The sequence below is a fragment of the Eleginops maclovinus genome, chromosome 5, assembly GCF_036324505.1.
Source record: "Eleginops maclovinus isolate JMC-PN-2008 ecotype Puerto Natales chromosome 5, JC_Emac_rtc_rv5, whole genome shotgun sequence".
Taxonomy (NCBI): domain Eukaryota; kingdom Metazoa; phylum Chordata; class Actinopteri; order Perciformes; family Eleginopidae; genus Eleginops; species Eleginops maclovinus.
The window spans coordinates 16003029-16017178 of NC_086353.1; the positions used below are offsets into that span (position 1 = coordinate 16003029).

The following is a 14150-nucleotide window of genomic DNA, read 5'->3' on the forward strand; positions in this document are numbered from 1 at the left end:
ACCCTATGAGATTTAAAAATTATGTTTAATAATTTCCAACTATTAGCTCATACCGTAGATGCTGCTCCTGTCAGTACGATTAACTCAAACTCACAATCACTTATGCCAGCTAAATGAAATAAAGTAGAGAAGCAAATGCACACCGGATGATAACTGTCAACTTTCATATGTGGAATATTGAGATATCAGTACACCTTTTAGGAGGAATAACTTGAAATACAAAGAAGAGGGCAGAGAGGAAAGATGTTGCAGAGTAAGGGATGTTAAGTCGGGGTTGAAGAAGGTTGATGGGGATAAGGTGCAACAGAATGATTAAGGAAGGAAAAAAATGATGTTTAAAGTAAGTAACAATCATTTTAAGATGAATTTGTCCCGGCTTTTATCAGTCAACTGAAGGAGAACAGTATTGATCACTTCAAATCACAAAGAACACCTTGTCCTAGTTGCAGTATTAAAACAATCCATTGTCTCTCATACAGTACAAAGACTAATAGACTTCCTGACTTTTAGTTTTTATAATATTCTTCAAATGAGGAGCTGTAGTGTGTCTCTGTGCACAGCGTTCATGATTTTCAAAGCCCTTGTCAGAATCTTTTGTTGAAAAGTCAGCTGTTGGTAGCATTTTATGGTGCCATACAATTCTCTGTGAGCATGTTTAAGTGTGCGTCTGTCTGCCCAATTAAGTAGCTTTTTTCTCCACTCTGGTCTTAAGGCACACTTTGTTGTCAAACTTCTTATAATCCCTTTAATGCTGCATCTCATGACAGCAGCTGAAAAGAAATATGTCCCTTGCTTCCTCTGCAGCTTCCTTTTTCCTCCCCTTATGTTGCTCACATTCCTTTTCACATCCTCCTTTTCAAGCACTCGATTACACACATGCACACAAAAACTTCTTTCCATTTCCGATGTCTAAATCCCTTGTTTTTTCTTATGAATTTCACAAAATAACAGCACTTTGTGTTGTTTTAGTTTTAATTTCATTGTTATTCATATCTCCTGCATGGACAATTAATGTTCGGGCAGTGATGATCTTTGTTGACACAGGAACTGAAGCAGCTAACACCATGCTCTATTAATAGGCAGCTCCCAATACCTTTTGTTTGCATTTTAACATAATTTGCCGCAAACTGAGAACTTTCTTTACACTCTTATGTGAAAATGGGTCTCGATGCAGGAAGGGAGATTTATTTAAAATAGTTTATACTACTTTATTTTTGCACTCTTGTTTAGTATAGAAACAACTCTATTAAAAAAAAGTTTAATTTGAACACTCAATTCTCTTTCACTCTCATTTAAGGTGATTACACATGGATGCCAATTTTCTGCATCGTAGCTACAAATGTCACATAATTTACACAATTCCCAAATGGCATCATTGTAGACAGTTTAGCAAGCTAGAAGAAGTAGCATAAGCAAGCATAGCTTAAAGGTCTCCTATAGAGCTCCTGCGGTCACGTGACTTTTGGTTGGGAGCCACCATTTTGGCAGTCAACATGACCACCGGTGCCAGTGTTTTCTTACCGAGCGAGTATACTTCTCATTTTAATTCAAGTGAAATTCGGCTTTATAGTACAAAATTAGAGAGATTAAATATAAGCGACCCATATAATTCACCCGGTGTGCTTTTCAAGAGCATAACCTCCTGCTCTGAAGACGATGTACCCGACTTGCGCTACGCAGACATCCACAGCTATCTTGTAAGCTTTCCATCAGTGTACTCAGGAGACTCCCTCAGAGCGTACAAAAGCTTGGAGGCTTACAAATGGTGTCAGTCCGGCTTCGTAAACAACATTCAACTGTGGAGTCTTACATCCAAAAACTTCGGCATCATCACTGCAAGGGTAAGTATTAAATTATTCCAGTTTGATAGGCAGTGTCACGTTAGCATTGTTTGTTTATTAGCTTGGCTAGCTACGGAAGTGTCACGTTAGCATGTTTTTTAGCTTGGATAGCTACTGCAGTGCATCTGTAACTTGCTAGTTTGTATTTTTGATCGTACTCAACCAAAGTGGCTGGCGTTTTTTACCTTTATTTATCTGTTTTGGAATTTCATATAGGTTAATCACTCCCAAAGGCTTAATGAAAGTCAACTAAAGCCATGGGTGGTGGTGAGGAACGACGGTGTTGTGCTGGGAGCCCACTGCAACTGCACAGCGGGACTCGGGGAGAGCTGCTCTCATGTGTCAGCTGTTCTCTTCAGTCTGTGGGGAAAAAACAACGCAAGGCACGAGGAGATCAGCTGCACATCCAAAAAATGCAAGTGGGCCTCTCCCAGTGAGGATGCTGCGAAGAATGTGGAGTACCTGCAGGGCAAGGACATCATATTCAACCATACTCAACAAAATAAAAAGGGGAATTCCACCAAGGGTACCTCTGCGCCCCCATCTTTCCCACCCCTGACTGCTGCTGAGCAAACACAGTTCTACCAAAATCTCTCACAGTGCCGGACTCAAGATGGGAAGTCCTGCAGACCTGCAGTCCTGTCAGTTGTTCGCGGGTACGCCACATCCTATGTACCCAAGGCTGTCAAGCTAGATTTACCTGAACCCCTTACCAGTCTGTATGACAAGAAGGCAAGAGACCTGAACCTGGCTGAATTACAAGAGCGTGCAGAAGGAATATTTGAGGACTTGACTGTCAGTGAGACAGTGAGAAAAGAAGTCACAAGAAACAAGTGAGAAGCGAATCAAAAAGGTTTATTTTCTGTTGACGCACAAATTCATCACTCAAAGGGCACCACAGAATCAGGTACATTTGTTAGTCCACAACATACACTCACAATTTTATCAAGATAAGTAACATCATTTTCTTTCTCTATGTCTGTGAAAGTTATTGGCACAGTGCTTTGTAAGATAGTATATTTCTGACGAAGTACTCCTATGACTCTTTCGATGTGAATCCTTAAAGAGGCTAGAGATCTTGTATTCTCTATGTCAGCAGGATCTAACTGTGTTTTTCCACGAGTAAATGCTGGAATTTTTTATTCAGCCTGACACCTTTCAACAGACTCTTTCACCAGAAACCCCCTGTCTGCCAAAACAACATCCCCTGGGAGAATATTAGGTAAAAAAGTACTGTGTTCTGTAATGAACTTATCACTGGTGCGACCTCCCCATCCAGTAGAAATGAAACAAATTGAACCTTGAGGGCAAATGGCAATTAAATATTTCATGGTGTGATGTGATTTGTATCTTGAGTAACACTGCGCACTGGGTCGCAATCTACTTGGTTTCTCTAGAAATATTTCAAAGCAATCAATGATACAAACAGTCTTCTCGTAGTCACCATTTCTAAATACATATGGAAGAGATGTTCTTAAAGATTCTCTTTCAGGCCACACCACTAGGCTTGGCACCAGTCTACAATACATCAAATTAACACAGTTTTTGAAGTGCCTGGAGACAGTAGTTGGGTCGATGCCAAAATAAAAACCCAAAAAGTCAAATGTTAAGTTCATTCGAAGCTTCATCAAAGTCAACATGTATTGTTGAAAACATGTTATTGATGATTTAACTTTGAGAAATGGAGCCAGATATTGAAAAATGGTCATGAGACATGCATAGGTTGCCAGCCCAGTGAGGACATTCACCTTTTTATCATTGTTATTTAAACTAATCTCTGTCAGGGTCTTCCTATTAATCTTTTCCCTTAACAACACATTTTCAGCCCTTAGAGCTTGGCATTCTTGCTCAAGACTCTGGATGCGGGTACAGCAGGTTTCAGAGGTGCATGGTGGTGTTACTGGTTCAGGCTGGACAGGATCATCGGCTGAGTCTTCCAACGGATCTGTGATGGGGGGCTCCTTCAAAGGCTCTGTGATATGGTCTTCTGGGGCTGCATCAGTTGATGTCCTGATGAAAACACAGAAGCAGCAAAATAAGCTTTCATGCATACAATACTGATGGCAGTTTGACATGTTTACATGTTTACAGTTTGACATGTTTAATGGAAATCATATGATATTAGCCTTCATTAAATGACTGGTGTGACGTTATTGTTTATAACCATATCACGGCAGTTAACTATTTGAAATAAAATAATCTGAATAACACACCGATCACAAGTAGACCCAACATGTAATCAGACAGGAGTTTGATCTACCCACCTTTGACGGATGGCTTCTGCAGATATCTTTGCCTGCTCTACTTTGTGCAGTTTAGCCTTCTGCCTTCTGTTAAAAACCTCCAGTCTCGTTTTATGTCTCCTCTTCTCTGGAGATGGAAGGTAATCGAAAATTGAGGGGATAAAATCCGGACTCAACGGATTATCACTCTTTCTCCCTACAAAATAAGAAGGAATATTTCAACACGGGTTTGTTTACCACTAGCTTGCTACAAGCTAACTTGCTAACTGGCTAGGCTGCGCCAGAGCCACACTTGTTGAGTTAAAAAGGGACATCACAGTGTCCGTTAGCTATAATAACTGGGTGCTACTTCTTAAATTAAACTAATTAAATTTAATTAAACTGACCAGAAACTTTTTGTAGCATTGTACTGTATTCCTTCACCCACCTGATATGAAGTGATCACTGCATAAGCGAAAGCCAACGGCCGGGGGGTCCCATCTTTCAGTCTTTTTCTGAAGGCTCCTGGCTCTTTTAATCGCTCCAATCCACTTCTCCCTCCTCTCCGCGTCTTTAGGAATGCGATAATACGATACACCTTTCTTTTTCCCACGCCTATTTGTGCAACCTGGTGCACAGCAGTTATCCACCATCCTTGACAGTCTGCCAGTGCCTGTCAATTTACTGCCGCGATGACTGCCAAAATGGCTGCCCCTGTCGTATCTCGTCACGTGACCAGCATATATGACATCATCTGCAGGAGCTCTATTGTGCTATATTTGAACAATATAATGTCGGGCAATATCTTTACAATGCATACGTACAGTATGTGAAGTGTTTTGTTTAAAATACCAAACAGATCACCCATTGTAGCCATGCCTCATTCCCCTCTATTTCAGCCCTGTTCCTGAAGTGCTGAATCTGTAACTGTAGCTTTAAATTGAGCAGACCTGAAGCTGGCCACGCCCCTTTGCAGCGTCATGCAGCTTTCTGTCTGAAGAGAGAAGTTTCTAACGGAGAAACTCAGCTAAATGCTGCTGTGATTAAACCCCATATTGTGTTTAAAACCACATCAAGCTTTATTTCTGAAACACTTCTCAGTGTTTACCACTAGAACAGTGACAGTATATGTATTGTATATATAACAACTCTAAGTCCCTTCTGCAGACATCCTGCTGAATACACAGAGACACAGAGGTTCTGTGGAGGGGATTCAGCTCACGACTGTATATGGGGGACGATAGGTTGGGCCGGATGTTGCCAGGAGTTCAATGTAAAGCCAACCCACATTTCAGTTATGACATCATAACCAAAGTAAATCTGGATCAGCTCGTTTGTACCCACGTTTTTAGAGATGTGGGTAAGGAGGAAAAGAGAGAGGGTTGTATTTTCTGACACTTTGTGAGTCTCCTTACCCACCGGGGACACATATTTATGTATAAAAGACAGCAAAAAGTGCATTTAATTCATGTTGCAACTTTTTGCATTATGAATTAAACTGCTGACTATTTTCCGTAAAATGTACACATTTTGAATGTACTGTACATTAATGAAGAAATGCTAAACTTTTCCTCCATCTGAATTGAGTTGAAACCGTTTTGCTGCCGTGGCCACATGCGACTTCCAAAACTGATGGAACGAAAGGGATTGTGTCTGCCCTGGAGTCGCTCTGCTTCAGGGAGATGTTTTATAACTCCACTTTTGTCACCAGCAACATTTTTCTTCCTCCTCTTACTCATCCTTGATCAAAGTTCATATCCCAGTTTATATGTTCTAACACAATTACACAATTGTGATTCCTACTCATCGGCTGTCTCTGCTCACTCACCCTGCAACTAAAAAGGCTAACGTAAGCTCCGTCTCCTACAATTAACTTTCACTCTCGCTGCTGTTACTTTTCTTCCACATGACATTTTCTTAGTTTTCTTTCTTTTTGCTCTCCCTCATCATCTATTGTTGTTTAAGTTTGTGACCGGGTAAATCTTGAATACAAGGTGCAAGATTGAATCCTTCAGCGGCGATTTACTTCTTTCCCTATTCACCAATCTGACTCAATAATTCATTCTGCTTCATTCTGACCCTTTCTGTGTCTCTCTTTCTCTGTCATAGCCTTAGTGCCTTGAGATAGTTGTTCTGCATATTTTGTGAACACTTTATTACTGAATTGAAAGCTTTCAACAAGACTTATTTTTCAGAGTTGTTCTTTAATAGATAGTTACCTAACAGGCAAATTCAGCCCAGCCCGAATCTCAGATATCTCAATGTTTTTACTAAGGATCTTCGGAGTGTACAGTTGCAACACGGACGGTTTGCTACTACTTTAATGTGTCACTGTAGTAATTTCACAGTAATTTATAAGTGAGAAAATCTACAGATAGCATTTTTAATGTGACAGTAACATCCCAATGTGCTGCTTTGGCGACTGGCCCATTTTCTTATAGTATTTAATGTGGGAGTTTGAATTTGACTCCTTTCCACCTCCCTAAAATATTCATACTCCTTTCATTCCCCTGTCTCTTTCTCATGTCCTACATGCTCATGCTGTTTTGTGTTTGCTAACCAAAGGACAAAAGTGACGATTAAGTGCGTATCGAAAGTTTAAACCAAGGTTAACTAACAATGAATAAATGGTTTCTTGCCTTATCTGTTGATGGGAGAATACTGTTATGATACCTAACATTTTGAGCGATATCTTTTGTTCCAAGCTGGTAAACAGGTTGGGTCTGATCATTTTGCAGCAATGCATGTGCACCCATTCTTCTTAATCCAGGCTGGGTCTGGCCATCATTACATGGAATTGTGTTGATAACATTACCTGCAACTAACACTTTGTTTACTTAAAATATCTGACGTCCATAAGAGACTTTGGACAGGATGCACAGAAGGATTTTCTATTATTTTATAATCCTGTAATAAGGGTTGCAATGGAAAAATTCCCTCTACAATTTTTTAGATCCCAAGGCGATGACTTTATAAAAGACTTATTTTGTTTCCGTTTACTATAGACAGGAAAATCGAGCCATTCAGCATGCATCCATACCACCTTTATGACATAATGTCTTTCAAAGGAGAATGTTATTAATGATCAAGGATGGGCAACTGTGCGTGTCTGAGAATTCAAATTAATTTTGTGAATTCACATAAATACGCACAAATACACACACTATTCAAATCAGCTCCAGTTAATTAAACCCACCACATCAGACCTGAAAAGCCAAGGTTGAAACACTTAATATGAGACCAGAGGATTGCAGTGTTTGTGGATACAACACAAGTCAGTGTGTCAGTCACAAGGCCTTAATAATAAAGCAGTACTGTACATCAAATGCAAGAGTGCTCATGTTTTATCATTCTAGGGATGGGAGATTGGACAAATTGCTTATCGTTTGTTGTTTTGGGGAATTTGTTATGAATTAAATGGTCAAATTAGATGAGATTGAGAGAGACAAACAACAACAGTTGAACACACTTTCACATCAAACTCTGTGAATTAAATTTTGATTTCAGCCTAACCAGAACTGGTGATTGTTGAAAATCACTCAACCCTAGTTCAAGTTCCTCTCAAGTTCTCAAATCGCATACAAGAAAGGGTTAGGAAGGGTGAACTGCCAAAGCACATGTTCTCCTTTTTCATTCCCCGCCTCTCTCTTTCTATCATGTCAATACAGAAAAAAAACACTCTCACAGGCAGGCTAATGCAGAAACATTGAATAAGATATATTAGCTTTGTGGTCCCCATCGGTTGTGAAGCCAATATATGTTGTTCCCTGGCCCCCGTCTTGGGACACATTTGTCATCTGTATCTGTAGCTTTGTCATAGCTTTTTTTTTCAGTTATTTCCTCAAAATGGCTACAAATCCTAAAAAGACTTTGTGGGTCACTTTTCTTTTAGTTGCTGTAATCCTTCGAGGGTCATATGTAAACATAATGGAAATGAAAATCATTTGAAATGATTTAAATCTTTTAGTAGCAACATGTGTGAGTTGGTGGTCAAGCCCAAACCGACTTACTGAGAGTTTAACAGGAGACAGTAGAGGATAAAAAGCCCACTGACATTTGATAAGAAATTTATTTTAAAATAAATGATGTCACATTACAGTTATCTTTAGTCCTCTACAGAGGATTGACTTTGGATTTGAACAACAAAAGTGAAACAAAATGAACGTGTAAACATGTTGAAGTTCATAAACATAAATACTCTTAGGAAGCAACGTTTTGTTGAGGAGAGATTCTTATAAAAATGAAGAGTTCATCATTTATAATAGTCAAATATCCATAATATCAGTGTAGGAAACATAAATTAAATCAATCACTAATCTGCTCTCCTTATATCGATGCATCTCTCTCAAACAAGAGTTTATTTTAGCAAAGAGGTTTATAATGCTTTCACCTTTGATTGGCCTGTGCTGAGCATTATGACACTGCAGCCAAAGTTAGCTTCAATATACTTTTACTTTTATATTCTACTTGTACCCCAGCTGGTATTTCAGCAATAATATCGAGGGAGATACATAAAAAACAATACATGCTTGTACCTAAAATAAGAAAAAACTCCTACCGCTTCTGCATCAGCCTTTGTCCCTTTAAATTCACTTTGGCACTGTGAGCCGTCGCACCGAAGAGCCTGCAATCATTGGAATCTAGTTATGCTTGCATAAACACTTTAAATTTAAAGCAATAACAGCCTTAAATATATGGGCTCACTCTATTTCTGTCTGTTTGCTTGGGCTGATTTTAAAGCTTCAACTTATTTTTGACCAATTCCTGAATGTGTCTGAGACAATAAATTGAGCCTTCAGGGCATTTTACACCATTCTGCTGTGCTGCTTTTTGTCCATATTTGACTAAGGGGATTCAGTAATGGCTTCTCCCCGTGTCCCAGAACCAAATACAGTTTCCAGCAGTGGCTGGCACATAGCATGACTGGGTATACAACCGAGACGCCGTTATGGCCTCAACACAATGCTATTATCGCTGTAACACAGTGCTAATGCGCTCTTGTGCTTGTTCTCTCCCTCTCTCGCTTTCTCTCCCTCCCTCGAAACACACTCACACTCACACTCACACTCACACTCACACTCACACACACTAAAACACTGAAGCTGCGTCTCTCTGGAAACTAATGGGTTGTGCTCCTAGAAAGACACGGATACTTAAGAGGTGGTTAGGGGCTGAACGCAGATGGTATGCAAGTGTAAAAAAGAAAGAGAGAAAGACATATGTGAGCGCTGTTGTTTGTTTGTGTGTTAGCTTTGTGTACCTTCACTGTGTACAAGTGTATGCTGATGGCTAGTTGCATTTCAGTTTGTGTGTGCAGTTTAATGTATATCAAAACAACTCTGCCATACAAAACCCACCAAACACAGACATCACTTGTTTGTGTGTGTCCAGAAGTTTGCTCATGTCCTAAGCTTTTTCCCCAACAGAATGTGTGTTTTGCATGTAAATACATGTTTCCAAGTTATGCACTTTGGCATGACATGCACACATCAGGCCCAGTCATCCATCCCTTTTAAACACTGGGCTGAGGGCAGTGTAGGGTCTCTCACTAGAAATGATAAAGCAGATACACAGCAGGTAGACACAATAACATGCAAGTAAACATAAAGATATTTTATTTTACACAAATATACAGACACAAACACACAGGGGTGGCATATTAAATATGCAGTGTATCCCTATTCCACAGTTTGTGTTAATATAAAAAGGCTTGTGTGTGCATTTAAAGTGTAAATGGTAAACTGGGGCCAGGCATTGGGACCAGCAGTGTAGCCCTGGACCTCTCCGTCATCATCCTTTTCATCACTGCTGTAAAAGAGCAAGAAAAGGGTGACAGGAGAAAGCGGCAAAAAAAACCTAGAGTGAAAGTTGTTTTGGCCATCATCTCATCTGTGCTTGTACAAATCGCTCTGCATTAAGCCAGCCCTGGGCAATGTACAGTATCATATGTCCTTGTAGACCAGTAATTCAGTGATGGGAATCTAATTTGCATGTTGCTACTGCCATCTGTTTGCACTCTGTATGTGCATTCTGATACCAATTTAACATACAATGTGGTTGCTTGGGAACTTGAGCAAATTTAACTGACTGTTTCATTGCTAATCTTGTTTGTTGCATTGATAGCCTCACATTTCTAACATAATAATTTGGCTCTCGTGGCTCACTTCCCACTATAGCTATAGGGCCTGTGCTTCATTGAGTTTTTAAATTCTCCCCATGTTCACGTGGGTTTCCTCTGGGTGATCCAGATTCCAAACAGAGTCTAAATACATGCAAGTGAGGTGGATTGGAAAAAATGAACGCCCGTCGGTGTGACTCAGAGCATGAGCACTTTTCTGTCCATTGATGTTAACGCTGACAGATGACAGGCCACCAGTCCTGGGTGCATTTGTGTCTTCTACTCAGTGCATGGTTGAATACACTCCAAATCCTTGTGACACTGAATAACAAAAAGGAAGCAAACAAACTGAATTCATGTATAACTTTTGGTTCTTCTGCCTAATTTAATTAATCCATAAACATTTTTGCTCTTTGTTAGTTTCAGTCCCTATCTATTTATGTGAATGAAATCCAGACCAAGGATCCAGGATACACTTTCATAGTACTCTAAGCCAATCTTACCAGATAATGAAGAGATAAAGCAGCTGCTAGTCGACCAGATTCAGTGTTAAAGATCAACTGTCACGCACTGAGGAGGAAATAGCCATGGTTTGGCTTGAATATTTGTGAGTGTGCATGGAGAAAATAAGCAGAAGCAATAATGCATCCTCGTTCAATGTGTATATTGGTTTGGGAGGCGTAATCACGTCTACCTGCCTCACTCTGTCTGATGGGAAAGAGAGAGAGACTTAAATGGAAAAGACACATAGATTGTCCCGGGCGGCGGGGGATTCGCGCATGATGCCATTTGCCTTCAACTAATGCTCAATTTCCTGGAAGACATTGACAGTTTTTGTGTTGGTAAATAGGAGTGGACGATGAGAGGACTACTATGACATTGAGCTGGAATGACAGAGAGAGATGAGATCCATTAAGGAAGGAGTGGGTGGTTGACAGAATAAGAGAGAATAAAAATAGATCAAATACTATAGAAGTGGTGCTGGACTCTGCTTAATAATGTAGTCTATTATACTACCCTGCAATGTGGCATCAAGCTATAATCTAGTTTATCAGTGTAGTATTATCAATTACAGAGTATTAAAGAGCATAGTATGGCAAATATTGTTCAAATGCATATACACAAGGCAAGGTTATTCAGTGTGAAGAAGCAACACCTCAAGTTACCAACTAATGCCAGCGATGGCTACATCGCTTGGTTTAGAAGCTACATCTGTAACTGTCATATTAGTAAGAATGCTAAATTTGGCTTGCGAAAAACACAATTTAAAACAATGTAAATAGAGAAAAATAGTCAGGATAACTTATAAGCGACCAACAATGACAGAAGACTTGATTCTAGAGAATGACACCATACACACAAAAGATTACTGCAGTAATACATCAAGTGAGAAATAGGTCACTTTGTCATAGAGATCTGAACAATCAATAAAGACTGCCACTGTTAACACCATTTGACACTAATCTTCAGTCATTATTTCAGTTTATCTATTTCAGTAATCTAATTAAAGTTTCATTGCCATTGTGAATGAATATTAAAAACTTGAGGAGTAAAACAACTTTTTTATCCACTGCTGTGAACGATTTAGGAGTTCTAGGGAATATCATATAATTCCGAACTCCAGACGTTCGAAACCCAAATGCTCTCAGAAATGATAATTAACATCCTCCCTGTCCTCCTTATTAAATTTCAACAAAGCATCTACTGGTAATATCCCAGAGTTCACTGGGGGGAGGGACAGAATGGTTGATGGGATACAAGGAGGGAAGCACATCTGGTGTTAGAATACACCCACTGAGATGCTGAGAGGTTGATGGGGCTACACTGATTAGTAAACACACACACACACACACACACACACACACACACACACACACACAGTAACACACACACACACACACACACACACACACACACACACACACACACACACACACACACACACACACACACACACACACACACACACACACACACACACACACACAGTAACACATTTTACCTCAGGTGCCGGGAGGAAGATGGAACATCATAAATATCTTTGTGTGTATTTGTATCGACTACTGGTGAACTGTACCTGTCAGTCTGTACACTTCACAGTGGGTGTATGATCAGATTAAAGTGTGTGTGTGATTATGTTGCTCTGCCTTTATGCATACATGTTTCCTAATCTGTATAAACAGATGTATGTATGCATACATTTGCTTGTGCGAGCAAAGGGGGAAATGTCTCTTACTGCAGTTCAAATATATGAGATGTTATTTGCCTCTGAAAAGGTTCGTTCATTTACAAAAAAGTCAAAACACATTAATTTCTCTGCAACAGGGTTAAGAGACATAGTAAGAGAGAGCTTTAAACAACGTGATTGACTTTGTTTTTTTGCAGACCTGAACTGTGGTCCAAACCGTGGCCCTTTTTTAAACCTAAAGCATCTCATTCTGAAGTGTTGTGCCGTGCAGTGCAAACTATGCAATGCATTTTCAGTATTATTCAATTATTACCACCAGCAATTGAATAACATAGAGCAAAGAAACGTGGCATTTAAAATTGGTTTGACATAATTTACAGATTTGTAAATCTCCCTGAAGTGTGTGTGTGTGTGTGTGTGTGTGTGTGTGTGTGTGTGTGTGTGTGTGTGTGTGTGTGTGTGTGTGTGTGTGTGTGTGTGTGTGTGTGTGTGTGTGTGTGTGTGTGTGTGTGTGTGTGTGTGTGTGTGTGTGTGTGTGTGTGTGTGTGTGTGTGTGTGTGTTATTTCTGTCCCACTTTATAACCTTGAAAGTGATCCAGACTGTATGAGTTACTGTGTGTCTTTTACTTTACATTTAAATAATGCACATTACATTGTACTTCCAATCTCGCTCGAGCGAACATGTGTGTATTCCCAGTTTATAGCACAAGTGGGATCAGTGAGCTGAAGCTTATAGGCCTTGTTAATATAAATATTTCACATAATTCGACACAAAACACAATAAATCATCCATGATCTCATGCTGTTCACATGTTCCTGTTGTTCATGATCATTTGTTACATTCATATTTTAGCGAGTCAACTACAAAAGGAATTTGCACACATTGTCCCAATTCTTTAGCTTTTGACTGCAGCTGGGAAACACTCCCGGGGCAGCCATTAGTGGCTAGAGAGGCTGTAATGAAAAGCTGGAGGGGATCCCAAAAGGTGTAGATGAAGCACTTGCCATTTTACACTGCATAGGCGTGAAATAATAGCTTCCTGTAATTGCCCCAGATACTTTATGGGGGTATGAGTTCTGAGCGCTTTAGTGATACAGCTGGAATATTACTTAGCTGGGCTTCACTCAGTTTGTTTTGGATCCTTTTTTTGTTTGTGTAAGGTCATACAAAATTGAAATTCCTTGAAGATTCCTTTTGAAGTTAAAGTAGGTGATGCAGGGAATGTCACCTGAGTGCACTTTGTTTTAAGAAATGCCTGCTGCTGACTGGCATTCAATCACATTCCTAGTAGACATTGAGTACAGTGATCTGCTTCTTTTACTCTAAAAGGGAAAGGGTCACTCTCCATCCTCTCAACATGCACTCACACATCTTCCAGCTTGTCTATTTACTGCCACAAAAGGGATTTACCGTATATTGGTAAAATCCGCTTGGGAAAAAAGTAACGTGTGTTCACAATTTGCACTTAAAAACTAAGTCATGATACAGGAAAGCAACTTTAGTTACATAAGTTGTATCAATACTTCTTCCATCCTACAGAACAACCGGGATACCAGATAATAACCTGGGGTTGCAGTTTGTGTGGGAGTGTATGTGTAATGTTTGCCGGTACCTGGTCCCCTTTTTGATCTTAAACACACACAAATGGCACCAGATTATCATTAAAAAAGAGCTCGTGTAAGATGAACAGCCCAATTAATGCAATTTATTAATGACGCTTTAGAAATGATGAGATGCAGACACAAATGATAATGTTCATCGTTTAATTCCTAAAGGGCAC

At 39.7% G+C, this 14150-nt stretch overlaps 2 protein-coding genes across 3 annotated transcripts in view; both read left to right on the forward strand.

Moving 5' to 3' along the window:
• LOC134864191 (zeta-sarcoglycan) overlaps positions 1-14150 on the forward strand; it is a 302201-nt gene that overhangs the window by 84635 nt on the left and 203416 nt on the right. The window lies entirely within an intron of this gene.
• Positions 1451-4830, forward strand: LOC134864141 (uncharacterized). The gene is made up of 4 exons (XM_063882927.1): positions 1451-1841; positions 2058-2674; positions 3007-3063; positions 3667-4830. Exons 1-4 carry the CDS (start codon positions 1494-1496, stop codon positions 3671-3673), a joined length of 1029 nt encoding a protein of 342 aa, XP_063738997.1. The 5' UTR covers positions 1451-1493; the 3' UTR covers positions 3674-4830.